Source organism: Anopheles bellator, chromosome 2, assembly GCF_943735745.2.
Source record: "Anopheles bellator chromosome 2, idAnoBellAS_SP24_06.2, whole genome shotgun sequence".
In the NCBI taxonomy this organism is placed as follows: domain Eukaryota; kingdom Metazoa; phylum Arthropoda; class Insecta; order Diptera; family Culicidae; genus Anopheles; species Anopheles bellator.
This window is the reverse complement of record NC_071286.1, coordinates 57,354,853-57,373,084: the sequence shown is the minus strand read 5'-3', so window position 1 is coordinate 57,373,084 and position 18,232 is coordinate 57,354,853. Positions and strand designations below refer to the sequence as shown.

Here is an 18,232-nt window from a genome sequence, read left to right as displayed (position 1 = left end):
GGGACGCGTTGGGCCGATATGACGATAGCGAGGATGGTGCCCGATTGTGGCTCCTCGAGGCAAAGATAAACAAATGTCCTTTCGTCCTTTCAACCCCGGCCCCCGGGTGCGTGTGTAACGTGTGTGCCGCTTGGCGCCTTTTCGAGGCCTACGGCCCGAACGGCGTTGGTGATGTGAAGAACGATTCGCCGGATTCGCGAAACAGATGGAGGCGCCTGGTAAGCCACGGCGAATCCCGAATCGGAACGGTCGATCGAGGCTGGATTAGGCATGAAAGGGACCCAGCTCAGATTCAACGATGAGGAGGGAGCTTTGGTGGTGAGTCGCAAAAGTTTGGTGTAATTTTAAATTACTTTCACCAACTGCCATTTTTCTTACAGTTAGAGTGCTCGCTTTACAATCACTGCGTTTGCGTGTAAAAGTGTATAATTTGGCCCATTTTCAATCGTGTTGCACCGGTTTTATCTAATAGCTAAGATCTTACTGAAGGTCCGTGCTTCGATACTCGTTTGGGGCCGTATATTTCCACGGCCAAATCCGTACAACGCTATCGCTGCGTTGCCCTAACAAATGATTATTGGTTTTACTCTACGATTTGGTGATAAAATGTCCCCAATCGTGTGCTCTGTTCTCCGATGACCGGACGACAACCAAATTGCGTTTCGATTGGCGTCGTTTGGGAAGGATTTTTGTGCGTCCTAAGTGCAGCGGAACCGGATGTTGCACACACCGTTCGCTGACGGCGACCGATCCGATTGCGGTGCAATCGACGATTGCTCCCGCATACGAGTGTACGGTAACGGGCGAACGTGCCGGTTCTGGTAATAGTCACGTTCCTAACGACATTAGGGGGTTCCGATGGTTGCGGCCACCACGTCGCCCGTACGTGCGTACATCACAGCATCGGACAATTTAAGAAATGTTTTAATTGTTTTGCGAACATATCGCTGCGTGAAACTCGCTGGAGAGTAATAAACAATTTGCCACGGTGAGCCTCTAATTTATGGTGGCTTGAAGACATAAAATTTGGGGCGAATGTTGCGCCGTTCGCAGAATAACGCAGAAATGTTCCTGGCAAAAGATGCGTTAAGGGTGTTCGGTGAGGGCCACCGCCAGATTCAATTACAGGCGTAACAATCAGCATTACAGTTTGGGACGGAGCTCGCTCTAATTTAGATTTTTTTACGACAATGACTTCATAAGGTATTTCAAAAAAATATTTCGAATGAACTTTCAATACCGAGACCGAGTTCTTTGTAGAAATTTTTCAAATGTTTGAAACTGAGCTTCTTGTTGAACAATATTTGATCATAATTAATGGTGTCAGTTAATCTGATAGCCATATCGGCTGTCCGATTAACTGTCGGGTCGATCGCGCTACCAGCCACCAGAGGCCGCTCCACTGCCCGTGCACCTGCGCGAGAGACCGATCTCGCTCCAGTTCTCGTGGTCGCTCGTCTGGACCGATCGGTTGAATGCCCTCCGATCGGATCGGACGAAAGGACCAGCGCCTCGTGGCAAAGGGACCGAGCCGGGACTTGGATCCAACCAGTGACCACGAGAACACGGAATTTTTTAACCGCTCTTAAAACGCTTGCGAAGTCGCCCGTTTATACGATAATTAGTTCAGAATAAAGCGCGTGCGAAATCGCCGTTTATACGATAATTAGTTCGGAAGAAAGCGCGTTCAGAAAACGTGGACCCATAAGGTCACGAAAGAATCCAATAAATGGCCTCATAGTTATTGAAAATTCAAACCGATTCATCTTGATAATGTTCTCAAAAACCTAAAACGCTTTGAACAGTACAGTTTTTTTGAAGTTCACACTATGACTTGTTTGATATTTATTCACTTAACTAACTTTCAAAAAGACGAAAAGGTCATATTCTTGGTTCTTGGTTATACAGGTCTTCATAGGTCAATTAAACTTTGAACTTCTCTTGTACGAAGGCTATTCCAAAATTTCTGTGAATTTTAAATGTCCGAGGCTAATTATATTCGATTTTAATTTTTTTTTGCCGCGTTATGTGCTTTTTATGTCACTCTTTTATGCCGAAAAGTTAGCCAATTTGAGTGATCAGTTAATTTTTGCTTATGCTTCGTCGGACGTATTTTGGCTCATCTTCGATTTTGTCAATTCCATAAATTGGATGGCACAGAATCTGTGTTAAATTTTATTTGAAAAACAAAAATAAGTGTGCAGACGCATTCCAAATGTTGACTGTCGTTTATCGTGAAGCTATTTTGACCCAAAACAGTGGTTCAAAATTATTCTCAGAAGACCCATGCTTGCTTGAAGAATTGGAAAAAAGTTGGCACAAGTGTATCAAAATTGAAGAGAATTACTTTGAAGATATAATTTCAAAGAGATATTCATGAATAAACCAGTGTTTAAAAAACAAACACAAAACATTCCCATACATTTTTGAACTGCCATCGTAAAAAGTGAGGAGCACTCTTGTTTTGGTTGAAAGTTCTGGCCACTTATTTACTCAAAACAGGTTTGACACTTTCGATTTCAGTTTAACCACTTTTAAAGCAGTGCACGATCTGTAACAGGGAGATCAGCTTCTGAAGCACTACACATCTCCATGTTAGCAGTAGCAGCCAACCGATATCTTTCCTTACATAAACAATGATCGCAACTACTGATCGATTATTAATTCTCCCACTTTACGTCCGGAATCGGAACGATCGGAAACGATCGGTGGCTTCTAACCTTGTGGCTTGCTGCTAATAAAAGATAAACCGACACTGACCGACTACAGACCAACCGTGAACCTATTGTTGTCGCTTTGCGCTAACAAGCTGCACCCAACCGGTTTTCGGTGTTTACCTCCCAAAAAACCCGTTGTGCGTTTTATGGCCGTTTATCGGTGAAACATGACGTCAACACACGTACATTAGCATAAATCTTCGGGTCTTCGGTTGAGTGAAGAGTTAACAGCGTCTGGTGTAACGTACTGGTTCTGGAGCTTCGAACAGGTTTCTCCCAATTGACGTAGAACCCTGGAGGGAGTGCTATGTGTTGTCGGACAGTTAGCGACGATTCAGTTCATACTTACAGCTCGTGTGTTGTGGAATTGTTCGAACAGATTGTAAGTGGCCGCGATGTTTCGTTTCTGGTTGTTGGGCTTCTGTCTGATCGCCGTGTCAGTTGATCACGTTAGCGGTGCTGCTGGTAAACGTTTGATGTGCTACTTTTCCTCTGATTCCCCCAAAACCAAGGGATACGGACGGTACACGGCAAACGAGGTGCCCGTCGAGCTCTGCAGTGATGTGGTCTACCGCGGGTTGGATTTCCCAAAGTGGGAACGAGGATCCTACATATTCAATGTGTGTTAACAAAACGGTTCCGCGTATCTAGCCTTCGAAAGTCAATCGAATGTGTTTCCAAATCATCCACAGGACCGAGAGTTACAACTGTACGGTACGTTCCTGGCCACGATCAGGGCCCGATCGCGTTCGGTGCGAAACATCGTCACCTTTCTGGAACGTGCCAAGAGCTCGCTCTCTTACTCGCTAATGGCAGAAATTCCTGAGCGTCGCGGAGCATTTGTGAGGGCCATTCTGCAGCTCCTGGCGGTCTACGGACTGGACGGGGTAGAGATTGCCTGGGAGTGGCCGGGTTCGACTGTCACTTTCGGCGGCATTTCCAACGATCGCGAATCGGTTGTATCGCTACTCACCGACCTGAAGGCTGGGTTGAGGAAAAGCGGCAAGGATCTGATCTTCTTCGGTGCTGTGTACCCGAAAGTGCTGCGTGAATCGTACCGTGTCACAAGCATCTGTCAGCTGGCGGACTTTGTGACACTGTTCACGTTCGATATGCGCCCGCACACCAACAACGTGGCCGATGTCCATGCTCCAATGAGGAACCGAACGTTCGAAAGGGACGCCAATCGAGCAAAGACCAACGTTGTAAGATGGCCGTTTCGTAACGCAGCTGGAACTTCCTGAACTGAGGGGTTCTATCCCTTTCTAGGTTACTGGCGTAGAGACCTGGATTGAGTACGGATGCCCGCCGAAGAAATTGATCCTCGGCATTGGACTGTTCGGTCAGGCCTTCACCTTGGCTGACCCTCGGCAGTACAATGTGGGCGCTCCGACTACCGGTCCGGGAGCTGAAGGACAGTACTACTACGAGGGCTACTATCCGTACTACGAGGTACTGGCACAGCATTATAAGACTTCAGAAGCTCTCAGCTAATCGTTAAACGATCTGTTTCAGCACTGTTTGTTGCTGCGGAGTGGATGGAGCATGTTCTATGACCCGGTCGGACAGATGCCTTTCGCAGTCCGAGGTAACCAGTGGATGGGCTACGAGAACACCAACTCGATCGGTGTCAAGATGGACTTGGTGGCGGAGAAACGGCTCGGTGGCGTTATACTGCAGTACGTGGACTACGATGATTTCTGGGGATTTTGTGGATCGCGGAATCCACTGACCACCTATATCTACCAGCGGCTGCAGCAAATCCCATCCGATATTGGATTTGCCATCGAGTGGAGTTGAAATAGTGAAAATAATATTAGTCAATAGAAAGAACTACAAAATTGCATGACAGAATTTTCATATTAAATTTGGCAACCTTGGCCTAAGTTGGTCACCGACTGTGCCCCCGAGGCAAGTGATTGATTCCGAAGAAGACATTTGCAAGTTTCAAACATATGGTGTTTTTCGATCGATACGGCTATTGACTTGTTTAAATTATTTTGTTGAACTCTAAACTGCTCGGTTGCGATCAATCAAGCTGAACTCATATCTGCCAAATCTGCTTTATTCAATCTAATTCATCGACAATGTATCGGTCCTACAGAACCATCGGTTGTGACTTTCAAACTTCAAACTCCATAATGATCGTTACTCTTCGTGTATCGAAAAGAGATCAATTTCCCATTCATCTCTATCCCGGGAGAACGGTACAAAAAATGGACACTAACTTAAGCCGTTCGAACGACGCTTCAGAAGCACCCCTGAAGAGCCTTGCTCCGTGCCCCGGGTGAAGTCGTCTCGAAAATCAAGGCTTGGCTCGCGCAGCGTGCAACCAACGCCCACTTCCGGGACACGCTAATCTCATTATCGATACTGTTCCCGGGCGCGCTGAGCCCCGGTGTGAGGTGACAAAATTTTTAATCCTACCAATGCCAAACTCCGTACCGGCCAGGGTTCTCGGCCCGTCATTCACACGCTGCTTCGTCTCCGTTTTACGAGACTCTAATCCTCCGGTCCGGTCCTCCGGTCGGACTCCGGGGCCGAGGACCGGAGCTTCGCCGCACCAAATGCGCACTTGTCGAAGTGTGAATTTCGTTTTCGATCCTCTCGAAAGCGATGCCGGAACCGCGTTTCGTCCCGCGCGTCGGACCGAAATTTAGTTATTTCGAAAACATCTTCGAATGAAAATAGAATAAAAAAGGGAGCTCCGGCACAGGATTTCGTAAAGCTACCCGACGACGGTGGCGAGGAGGCGGTCTGGAAAACGGTCCGATGATAATGTTAATGGTATTAAAAATGATGGCCCCACCAAACAAATCAACCCACTCGAAACCCGGGCGAGGTGGAACTCGAAGCGCGAAGCATAAACTTGAGCTCTCGTGCGCGGCCACACTGCCCGAGCAGTTATTATTTATGAATGGATTAAAATATCCGAATAGAAAACGATCTCGACGACTGTTCGGAGGGTGATCGAAATTTAAATAATCCCGGAAAGCGCGGCGCAGCTCCCTGTGCAGCCACCGGCCTCCGCCGTGAAACATTTGATTAACCAACCCAAGCGGCGGGCTACCATTGGGGGGGCGAAGGAGCGAAACGGGTTCTTCGAAACCCGTCCTTCGGCCGCATAACCGAACTGCTGTGAGGCCCGCCACCGGTCCCGAGCGCGCATGGCTTTCTTTATCATTTATTTATGAATTGATATTTTATTTTAATGTCATATTTTTGGAGTGGATTTTCTTATGTTCAATATTACGGGAAGGAAAGAGCGATGCCAGCCGAACCGAACCGAGGCACCTCGGGCCGACCGCGGCGGTCCACTTTGTTCGCCCAGGCTTCGCGCCGAGTGTCGTCGAGGGTGTTGAATTATGTCTTCCGTTTAACATTTGGGGCGGCTTTCCGCTGCCACCACTGGCCGCGGCCCGAGTCACGAGTCGAGCATAATTTGTTAGTCAATAGGCTTAAACAGATGACGGGGAGTGAATATCAGCTTCTACATATTTTGTGCGCCCCACTCCGATATCGATTCAGCTAGCCCGATGGCCGATGGCCAGAATGGTGCGTTCGGTTTTCGTGACCTTCTTTTACGTAATAGTATCTTACGTAAGTACCCCACATCATTTGGAGCAACCTAACACAGGGATCAATAAGTCCGCGAGATGCGTTTCTATTATTTGTTAATATTGTTGTTGCATTCTTCAGTATTTAGTAATCAGCAAATAAGGTTATGGCTTTTGTTTGTAGGGATGTTGATCGTTTACATTAAAAAAGATATGTCTTGGAATGGTGAGCATTACAAAGTGTTAGCTGAAAGTCGTTCTACATGGTCCTTTAGAAAACATTGAAAATGCTTTTCAAAAAATAACAGTATTTTGTCGAATACTTCGAAAGGAAAAAAAACTCTGTCTAAGATGTCTCTCTGATCTTTCTTAAGATCCAAAAGATCCCCAGGACCTATAAAGCCATGTGTTTATACTCATTAAGATCTCAACGGATGGTGGATTGAAGTCGTTTACGTAAAATTTCCGAAAGCTTATTTGAATCGAAGTAAAGTGTAGAAAAACGATTTTAATATACGATGTAACTTTCATAAAAAAAATTTCTTTTGATTATTAGTATTAGAGCTAATTTTTCAAATGTTTTCTGAAGACTAAACAACTCGGATGGAAACCCCTAGAACCACGTCTTGCCAAACGATTGTCGTAACCTTTTCAGCACATTCCTTCGCTTCGCACAATAACCGCTCGATTAGGTTTATTAAATTATAATTCATATTTCCTGCGGCAACCGTCTCGATCACCGTCACGATCGTCGCCATAGCTCTCGCGGGGGGTCATTCGTTCGTGAGTAGAGCCTTTAATTCATAGCGATCGAAATGCCCGTCCCGCGGGGAGGCTACCCTGCTGTGCGTGGTATCCGATTTTCGGGCGTGGATTCGGGTCTAACTCGTTCAGACCATCTGAAACCGTCGTTTCTGTGATCCACGGGGGGGCCCTCCGGAGTGCAGAAGTAGATTTCAGGTGTGTCCCTCCAGTCGACAGCCACTTACAGCCTGACGAGGCAACCGAGAGAGTGTGATACTTCAATTCATCGAACTCGGGCCGCCAATCCGGGAGCTACATTCCGATAAACATCGATAATCATTCATTAATAACTGACGCGGTTGCCGGATCCCCGCTCGTGGCCGTTGCAAGTCGGACAAGTTCCAGACGCCACACCTTCGCGGCTTCGAGCTAGACAGCTGCGGGTTCGCCGATCGCCAAGAGTTGATAATTATCTACTTCTCTTGCACAATCTAAATCGGGAAACCGCGACGTTGGATTGCCTTTGGTTTGGCTCAGTGCAACCTCTTTCGAGATTGACGATCTCGACGATCTCGGGCTGCAGCTGCAGTTCCTGCGCGGGAAAGGGTGGACTGCGTCGAGCGGAGCGGAGCGGTTGGTTCAATATTTTACCATCGATGGACACGTGATCAATCATTCCGCTGCCGGCACCGGCTCCGGTGGTCTCGATCGGTTATGCGAGGGGCGCTCTTGACTTTTAGTATCATTTTTCCCCCTCTTTTTTATGCATGTATCGCCCTAGAAATCGATATCTGGCTCTACACAGCACGATTTGATAAACGTTAGAAGCCGAACGTGCATATCATAAGCTAGACAAGCAATAATTTTACACTAAAATCTTGAAAACTGATTAAAAATAGGTGAAGTGTCTAACCATTTGGGTACGATAGACTTTAGAATCGGCCTTTTATTCCAATCCTTTTCGTTTCACCCGTGCATAATGCGTGTTACCAACGAGATTTATCATCATCATCATCTAAATAAGTCATCATCTAAATAAGTCATCTAATTTGTTTTATATATTAATACTAGTTACGAGAAAGTTATGATAGCGAGTTAGTTACGAGAAATATTGATTTCGCAGATTCGGTTCAGGCAATTTTGATGACAAAGAAGCACCTCGTACAGGAAGAGCCGTCGTCGAAAATGTTGGTAAAATAATAGAAATAAGCAAAGTTGATCGGCATGTTAGTAATCAGAGCATTGGCCAAGAGCAAAAGATCAACCATCAAATGGTGGGACTTCAAAGGAATCGTCTATTTTGAGTTGCTTTCGTGTGGCCAAACACTGAATTCAGTTCTCTACTGTCAAAAACTGAACCGTTTGAAGTTGGTGATTTACAAGGGAAGGCCAGAATCATGCAACAGAAGAATTTTTATGTTCCTTCGAGACAATGCAAGGTCGCACACGTCTATAGTGACTCGCCAGAAATTTTTTTGACTCACTAGAATTCTTGGCCAATAATAAGCAAGACTTCTACGAGAGAGCCATTACGAAGCTACCTTTAAAAATGGGAACAAATTATACAACAAAACGGCTGCTTATTTGACCCAAATCGACCCATCGGAAACATCTTAAATGATGTTTCAAGATTCACGCAACAACAACAACGATTTCGTTGTTCGCGAACCCTGATTCGAACCTCTGGCTGTGATCCTGTGTCCATATTTTCTAAGGCCTACATTTTCATGTGCAAAGTTATATGAATCAGTAATAATGTAATTCGGACCAACGGCTTTTTTGAACTTTACAAAACCTGTTTTAAAAAATACATTTTGAAGAATATATTTTTTTTTATTCGAGCGATCACGGAGCTTTGCTTGTTGCATTCTGATCAATAATTTCGATAATCTCGCAATTATCTGCTGTGCCAGTAACTTTATCAGTTTCCTGATTTTCGAGCGATATCCGATCTTCGTCGTCCTCCAAGTAGATGTCATTGAACCGCACAAATGAACACGGATTGCTCCGTAATCGCGTGCTGGACTTGCAGGAAAGCGGTGCCTTCGACAAGAAGAGTGAACGACCGTTACTATTACGCGAGAATGCACGACAATCGCCTCGAAAAGGATACTCACGCCTATTCTACTGACGTCATCAGCCGGTATATATTCTGCAAATGCGTGGCGATCGTTCTGCAATTCATCCATCGTTTCCTCGAGCATACGGGCACTGCAGAGTGGCGTTTCGATTTCTTCCAGCAGATCGAGCTGATCGTTCTGGGCCACGAAGCATTCACCCTCCGGGTCGTACTCTATGATGTTCTGAAATCGGTGGCCCCACAGGATCTCCATCGGTAGGTAGGATGTTCGGGCCTGTGACATCTGCCCGGTCGTCCACGTGGCACCCGTCATCGAGACGACCACCTCAAACTTTCGCTGCAGCAGATCGGCTGCCGACAAGTCGTACAGAGGGCTGTGCCGGTCGATCACATGGCACACGGTAATGGGCCAGAGAGGCAAAATATGCCCATTGTTCTGCAGCCGCAATCGCGCCTCACATCGCTCCACTATATTGGTCCCGGGATGGCGTCTCGGTTCGAGCAGGCTGGCCGTCACTTTGGTGCCAATGACGTGCTGTTGCTTCTGGTCACACACGCGAAACACGAAACACAACCGGCCGTCCCGTTGGCATATGACGGCCCGTTTACTAAACTTCATCTCGAACGAGCGCTTCGAGGCGCGGATCATCTTGGCGTACACTACGCCTACCATGGCCCCGCCGATCACGAGCCCAAAAAGGATCTGTACGAGCAGCAGAAAAAATGCTTCCGGACATTCCTCCGTCGGAACGATCGCTCCATAGCCGGTGGACACCTGAGTCTCGATGCTAAACAGCAGAAACCCGGTGAAGCTGGTCGTGCCTTCGACGCACGGTTTGTTGCCATCGCCGAGGCGTTCGCCGGTGGCCGGATCGTGCTTCAGATCACCGTGCGCATACGCAATGAGGTACCAGAGGATGGCGAAAAAGAGCCAGCTGGCGCAAAAGCTTAGCACAAACATCATGAGCGTGTAGCGCCACTGTTCGTCCACCTGATCGGAGGCACGAGCATCTTCATAAGCTGGCCATTTCTAAACTTCTTCTCAACGGAACTCACCAGCGTGGTCGCAAGATCGCGAGCGAAACGGATTGACCGTTGCGGGAGGTGCGCCAAGTGAACATTCCCTTCGCCTTTCTTGTTGATCACGCGTCGCGCCTTGATGGCACGTGTCCCTTGATGTTGAGGATCACGCCGTAAGCGAATACTTTGCTGACTTCGTGCCCTGCGCAGTGTGAGCGGGAACATCGTGGGTTCCCTCTGATCTGCTGGCGGAGGGAGAATGATAGTAAACAAAATGCCGTTCTTACAACATCACAGTGGTTACGATTTACCGTGAACTGCGAACGAAGCTGGCGGATCGGCGGAAGTGCTGACACCATCTTCCGGTATAGGAACACTCGCCTTGTTCCGTTCGTCGCCCTCCTCTTCCGACTCGGAACTGCTGCCATGTTCTATCCTGGGAATGGGAAGGAAGTGGGACTGGGGTTGTAAGTTCTTATCTGGCTTGTTGTGTACACCGTTCAATTCCGCGTTCGCCCCCAAAACCCTTCCAAATGCCTAAGCCATGCGTCAATGTCCATGCTTACCAGAGTCTGTTCCTATCGAATGCCGGTCGGCGAATGTGGTAAGGGCTGCCTGACGCGGACCACGAGTTTTCGTTATCGTAATCGACTATCTTGATCGGCCGGGAGAATCGATACTCTGCGTTCGGTTGCTGCTGGTGTTCTTGCATTCTTGCAATCAGTTCCTCACTTCCGGGTTGGTGCACCGTTATGTGCTCTTAGTGTTTGTATTTTTTTAAATTATACACTGAATTTCAAATATTTATTATCAACAATTGCAACATTCCAGTGGAGAATCACTGAACTTCATTCCTTTTTCTTTCCTAATACTCTTAAACTACGCTTAGTAACCGAAACTTGACTCTTAACTCAAACAACGCCGAGGAAACGTAACGTACTACATTCGAGACACGAAGAGAGCAAACGACTGACAAGACTGTGTCGATATCGCGTTACGATATGTGGCAAATTTTAGAGATAAGCAACCAAGCGTGAAATCTTGTGTTGTTTTCGTTTCGAGGGCACGATAAGATATGAACTGTTGTCTTGCGGCCCGTACGTGGTGTGTTCAAAAAGGTTTGATAATTTTGTATTTACGTGAGCTACGTATATTCGATTTTATGTGTCGTAATGTTGCTACTGATGTCACTCACTTATGATGACTGGTTCGGTCATTTTGAGTAATCAGTCTATTTTGGACAGCTGTTTTGCTTGAACGTGTTTGGACTCACCGTCGATTTTAGTCTGTTTTATTGAAGTAATTAACCATGAATCGGTAATTTGAGTTTTGGAAACAGCTAAAAATCTCACAAGGGGCTAAATCTAGTGAATACGGTGGTTTAAACCTCCGGGAGTTTGGAGGGGAAGTTGTAATGCATCCACCAAACAATCCGGACCTAGATTCAAGCGCTTATCACTTTTGTCTCACATTGCAATACTTCCGGAGTGATAAGAAATTGAAATCAAAAAAGGATTGCGAAAATGGATTGCTTGAATTTTTCGCCAATAACGACCAAGACTTCAAAAAGAGAGGCATTATGAAGCTTCCTTTAAAATGGCAACCGAGTTTCCAACAAAACGGTGCATATTTGACGAAAATCGGGTCATCGAAAACATCTTGAATAAATTTTTGAATTTCACCCAAAAATAATGGATATTGCCTGGTACGGCCAAACAATATTGTTGGCAATATGTCAGTATTGTTGCTTCCCAAATATCTTGGTATCTTGAAAGGGTCTTTATAAGAAAGATGCCATGAAACTATATTTGAAAAGGTGACTAGAAATTCTTGCCGTTTGACAATATTCATCATTATCACATTATCACAATTTTTATGAAATATGTGTTTGATAGCTACTGTAGTTACGCTTCTAACGCAGTGTATGTTTTTTTGTTAAAGTGTAAAAACAACGTATTTTGTTAGGGATCTGAAAGTATCAAATTTTGTTCCTGATAAAGTATTTTTGCGGGGAGTACTTTTCCTTTACTTCAGTATGAAGAAAACGGCTACCGAAAGTAATCATATTTTAATTGATGTTTATGGAGAACAAGCTCTTTCTGAGAGAACGTTTCAGGTGTGGTTTGCACGGTTAAAAAGTGGTTATTTTGGCTTTCAAACCAAGAGCGACTTGAACAGTCAAAAAAGGTTGACGATGAAGAATTAGCATTCCTCGATTGGAATGCATGTCAGATGCAAAAAGAACTTTCAGAAATGTTATGAGTTAACCACACGACAGTTACCCATCGCTTGAGTGCCGTGGGAATGATTAGCAAAATTTCTTATGGGTTCCACAAACATTGCAAAAAATAGACATTGAAAGAAGGAAAACAATTTGCCAAACCAAACCAAACTGAAAATTGCGCGGCAGAAAAAAAAGGGGTTTTTGCACCGAATCATCACTGGTGATAAAATAGGGAATTGTTAGAAGAATCCTTAACGCAAAAAGACCTCGATAGAACAGGCCCTGGTGAATCAGGTGTCGAAATCTCGATAATGTTGGATGAGAACTGTTACACGGAATCGAGGAATTACCTGAAAGATGGAAGAAAGTCACTTCAGTTACTTCGTTATTCGACGCAAAGTTTAGCACCGGACGAATGAACGATCAAGACCGCAGGATGTGCCGAAAGGTTCTCGCAGTTTCTTAGAAACAGTGTACCCTTTCTGTCCCTTCAGTTTCCAGTAAATACTTTCGATTAAAACCACAAACATGAACAGAGGGTAATGAATAACGAAACCCTAACGACCCTGGAAGCCAGTGAAGTAGTTCGCTGCTGTTCGTCACTCTGCTGCTGGTGGCTGTGTCGCGCAAAACAAAACTTTTCCCGGCTCTATTACACTAATTTGACACAAAACCACAATCGACGGTTGGTTGGAAGCGCAAAGCAAACAAAAGCAGTTCCGGTCCACCGTGTGGTGGGTGCGCGCCGAAGGGCAGGCAGCTAATTGTCTAATTGTCGTTCGCTGCGTGGAGGTCCTAGTTCAGCGAAGAAAAACCTTTGCCGGCGTGCCAGACCCGTGATCTAAACGACCTGATAGGGCCGGCCTGCTGCGCCCAAGCGCGATTCCGCCGGTGCCCCGAATTCGGGAGAGCGCCCGAAAAACGGTTCGAAGTCAAATTATCATTTTCAACATAATTAACTCAACTAACCACCGATCCGGCCCGCATCGGGTCGGCGGTTCGGATGCAAAAGGGGTCCCCGGACGGCGGACTAGGCATGCACTATTTTCAAAGATTAGTCCCCCTCGTACCGGAGGCGGGAGGAAAGCTTTCGAAACATCATCATTAAGCAGTGAATGGTGACGCAAAAATGGCCCCAGGTGTCATTAAAATTTTCACGTTATAACTTACTTAATTGGTCGGCAACCTCTGGAAGGATCCTCATCGGGCGATGAGTTTGCGCTTCGCGACACTTTCGCGGTGATTTATCTGCGCTCGGCGACGGTTGATCCATGAACCTGTCACCGCCACCGGGAGTGGGTGGGATGTCAAGAGGGCCCACCGGAAGTGCGCACACATACACTAATTATCGTCAATTTCATCGTGCCCCGTGCCACACTGGCAACGAACTTGCCGAGCTTTCATTTGTCCGGGGGTTCCGGTATCAGCGGCCAGTGATCTTAATTATGACATGCAAACATGCTGCCAAGAGACTATCATTGGCTGCGCCATGTGCGCGTGACACGCGGAGAGTGACAACCGACACTTGCCAGCACAAAATGGTGGTTCAGAGGAGCTTTTTTCCATCCATTTTCCATGGGCGCCATCTTGGGCGAAATGATTGAAACTGTCACGGTGGGCCCCACGATTTCCGGCAACTAAATCTCCATTTTCTCTCGACGAGCCCGTGGCCGAGCGGAAAACCACTCGTTCGTTCGTTTCCCGCCAGCTTTGGGGGTTTCCTTTCTCTCCCCGTGTGTGCGGTTTGTTTTAATTTGTCGATTTTCCGATTCCTTCTCGTTTTCTTTTACGCGAGGACCACAAGGGTCGTTGGGGCCGTTTTATGAATCGGGTTTCCTTTTCTTTCTTCTCCCTCCGCGGCTCCTGCTGTCGATTGCGCGCGATCCGTCAGTGCGCTTAGCGTAGCGTGTAATTGAAGATTTTTATTTCCCCGGTCCCCGGACACAGGAGACGGTGTCGACGATTATGGTAATGGGAACGGGCGCCCGGCTGGTCGGGAAAGCTTTCGAAGAAAGGCGGGGCGGGCGGGTGGCCTCCGATTTGTTTTATTCGGCCGCTCGATTGTCTTTTTATGGTGCGCTTTTCTGGCATTTTCCGATTACCACCCACTCTACGGCCTGGGCCAGGCCAGGCGATTTGTGGTCCGTAGCGCGCCCGAATTGGAAAAGAAAACGCTTTTCGCAACCTCATTTCAATCCGAATCTTCGCGGTGGCTGCCGTTTCTGTGGAGCTAATTAGATTCCGGGCAAGTCGTTAAAGGAAGGAAAGAAAAAGGTCCCGGGACCGTCGTCGTGTATTTGCATTCCCGTTTCCGGTCGACATCGAGGATCGGAAGCGAAACACGTGATGTTTGTTATTTATCCTGCGATTTAATTTATTGGCTTGTTAGCGTAGCGAAGCAAATTGGCCGATGTTGGTCTTATATTGTGGGTAGCGAGTGCTCATTAATGTTTGAGGCTCAGCTCGTTCAATCAAATTTGGAACAGCACTTGCGGACCAACAGCAGCAGACCTCAGTTGCAGTTGGACTGCAACTGAATCGGGCACACGTGGGTCGCGTGAACTTTGCATTCCGAATGGCGTGTCGAATCGGCGTTTTCACCGCTGACCTGACCCGACCGGTCTTGAAGGGGAATTAATGATCGAGACCCACCCCGGTTCGATTATGCATTGCGATTCCAATCAGCCAGCTGCCTGCCTGCCAAGACAGTTTGCCCGGGCCGGGTTGTGATGTAAAACATTAAAGACCCTCGACGGAAAGACCACACACTAAACAAACATAATGACACCTCTAAATGACGCTGATTGCGTCGTCGAGCCGCGGCCGTGGGTCAGGCCAACTTGGTCTCGGCAGGTCGAAACGATTGAGATCTTCTTTTTGGTTTCGGCACAAGGTTGGCAAAGGTTTTCGTTCCCTTTTATTCCGTTATGGCTCCGGTGAGCCTGAATGTTGTCAAGTTGCTAGCTCGGGCCGATCGGGGCTGGAAAATGAGCGCTAGTAATGTGTCCTATAATTTCACTAATGGATTGTTGTGTGGCCACGATGATTGCAAGGTTAGACAATGTATGTTATCGATACGTGGTGATTGTTAGTAACGGACGGGGTTTTTTTTCGCCGTACCGATTGTCAACACCGAAGCCAGGGCTGTTGTTACTAATCTCGCTGAAAATAATGATGTTTGTTTTCGTAGGGAGCCATTTTGAACAAAAAAAGCATGTTAGTCGTTTTGAATTTTAATGTTTACCGTGCTCCGCAAAGTGGGAGCTATTTGTTGTACGTTTGTCGTGCTATTGAGTGTTATTGCTGAAGAGCTGAACTTTCTCGAAAGAATGGGCGATCAATAAGCTTGAAAATGACGTATAGCATAATGTTTGCGGAACACTTGATGGTGGAAATGGTATTGGATAAATTCGTAAAACAAAAAGATTAGTTAGAAGTGGATATCAGTAGTTTGAGTTGTTGAGCGACGTTAGCGTACAAGGCTTGTGAACTGATGAACTGCTGAAAAGGTAAATATTTTTGATCGTTGAATTTATATATGGTATAGCGAATCAAAATTTAGTTCAAGGATACAAAAGATTTTACGCAATACAAGGATGAACAGTTTTCTTTAGGCTATCCTACATCAATCACAAAAAATTATATAACTTGTGTAAATTATAGTTTTACAGTATTGAAGGATCGTGCAAACCATTCCTCCCAGACAATGTTGTCAATCATCGTGGATTTGTCATGTGGTCCTTTCTACAGTCATCAGATATTATTTTGGTCCAGATTCTTTTGATAAATTTAGCTAATTCTGTTAAATTGGGTGAGGTCTTTTCACATGCTCCAAGGATCATGAATGTTGTCAATGGTTGGCTGGTCTAGACAACGATGGTAATGACCAGGAAAGGCCACAAACTTGTTTCATGGACACAATGAATCCATGGAATAAATTTACAATGGAAATGGTAAAATCCAGTCGATGATACCAACAGGCTGGATGATACTTCCAACCGAATTTTCAAACCCTCCGAATGCCTTTGACCTTACGAATGCCATCTTAGAAACAGCGATTGGAAATCAATAGTACGTCAGAAGTGTCAGTAATAAAATAGCTAAAAATAAACCCGCCACGACTTTGCAATGATGTCCTCCTTTCTGTAAAAAAACAGGACTAACATTTTCCGATTCTCTATCCTCTAGTGTTAGTTTCACATTAGCTGCGCATTCGAATGATGACGACCGGCAGGATCTTAAATTTCAAAATATTACAATATCAGTAAGAGTAACTTTCCCAAAAAAGCGTAGCGTCAGAGAAATTTCTTGCTGTTTGCAATATAACCCCAAATATAGTTATCTGAATAAAAATCATACATTGATTAATAAATAATCATTAAAACACTACTATTTGTTGAACCAGTTCACTAGTGGTTATCAATAACATCCCTATAAGTGGTAACATTCTAACAATTACGATCGGTTTTCATCCGATGACAAAACAATGTTGCTTTCCAGCTCCCATTAAACACAAAAATGCATCTTAAGGCCGACAAAAATAGTCACATATGGTAATTACCGTGTTCTATTTCCCCACGATGCACACGTGCTGCAACACATGGCCACAAGCCAAAGAGCTATCTATTAGAGAGAGCAATTCATTCAAAATATTATCGTTAACTATTGTTCCCCCCTTCGGTCATACTTTCTCCTTTGAAGCCAACTCATTTCCCGACGCAGCATCATCAGCGATAGAATCGTCTAAACGGCTTGAAGAGTTTTTACTTCTGTCGCCAGCAAAACAACTTAAGAGCCACGCCGATGTGCGCAGTTCGGAAGCAATTGTTTCAAGTGCACCCTATAAATGGCTTCGGATGGACTTTGATGATCTTATTTCCCTCAAGAGTATCTGGCTGGCTGTATCTTGCCTCGACGTTTACCGAGCCCCCCAGGAAGAAGTCAATCATGTGCCAATCCAGATTCCGGATTCATTTAGGTTTAAAATTGATACAAACCACATCCCGGCGTTACTGGGTGCTTCTGCTTTTTCACTTCCTATTTTCCGACGCGGAGCAAGAAGATCCAGTTTCCGTAGCGGCCGCTCAGAAGGGCACTTACGCACCGTGCCAGGTTCCGTTATGTTGCGGCATTTGGAACACTTTTGGATTAGTTTCCGTCTTCGTTGTGCTCTTTTTGATTGATTTTATAATCATTGTCTTCCTCGGCAGCTGGATGGCGCGTCAGGCACCACCGGTCATTTCGAGGTGTTTGCAGTGGTGTGAACCTATTTGTCAGAGCTGAACGCCTGGTCACCATCCGGAGGAAGTTTACCGCTATCGCCATCTCGGAAAGGACGCTCTAGAAATCAGCGAACCTTCCAGCGGTCGTGTAATTTGCTGGCCAGCGGACGAAGTGAACACACGTCAATCATTGATTGAGTCCAATAAATAATATTTGTTTGTCGTTGCCATCCTGCCGGCCGTTGTTTAGGAGTGGTTCTTCTGACGTAATCGCATAGACAAACACTGCCACCATCGGCGGCCCAGGCAGAAGAAAGGACAGCTCGCGCGTAGTAATTACTGGTGGCCACAACCTACCTGAAATAATTACCATCTACGGCCGGTGGGTCGACTGCCAACCGTAGGCATACAATTATTTGACACCTGACTAAAATGTGTCTCTCTAGAAATAGGGCCGAAGGGCTGACCACCGGCTCATCCGTTCTCCAATCTAGACCTCGGAGGGGCACAAACCCAAACAACGTTTGCCTCTCGACGATCCGTATAATTAGACCTAATTTTTTGTTTATATTGATTACCGTTTTTCTCGAAAGAAGCGAAAGCTGGTCAGTTTGCTGGACGAACTTTCTTCCGGGAGTCGTCGGTTCACCTGTTTCCCGTTCAGCTTC

General features: G+C 46.1%; 2 protein-coding genes across 2 annotated transcripts; one reads left to right on the top strand and one right to left on the bottom strand.

Annotated features, from left to right (window-relative positions):
• Window positions 1–3,112: 3,112 nt before the first annotated feature.
• Window positions 3,113–4,517, top strand: LOC131207768 (endochitinase-like). Its single transcript, XM_058200397.1, has 4 exons — window positions 3,113–3,337; window positions 3,410–3,922; window positions 3,987–4,169; window positions 4,233–4,517. The coding sequence occupies exons 1-4, from the start codon at window positions 3,113–3,115 to the stop codon at window positions 4,515–4,517; spliced, it is 1,206 nt and encodes a 401-aa protein (XP_058056380.1).
• A 4,346-nt stretch (window positions 4,518–8,863) lies between these two features.
• LOC131207767 (ATP-sensitive inward rectifier potassium channel 11-like) lies at window positions 8,864–10,830 on the bottom strand. The gene is made up of 5 exons (XM_058200396.1): window positions 10,685–10,830; window positions 10,430–10,554; window positions 10,155–10,363; window positions 9,136–10,089; window positions 8,864–9,061 (listed from the first exon to the last, which is right to left on the bottom strand). Exons 1-5 carry the CDS (start codon window positions 10,828–10,830, stop codon window positions 8,864–8,866), a joined length of 1,632 nt encoding a protein of 543 aa, XP_058056379.1.
• Window positions 10,831–18,232: the final 7,402 nt, after the last annotated feature.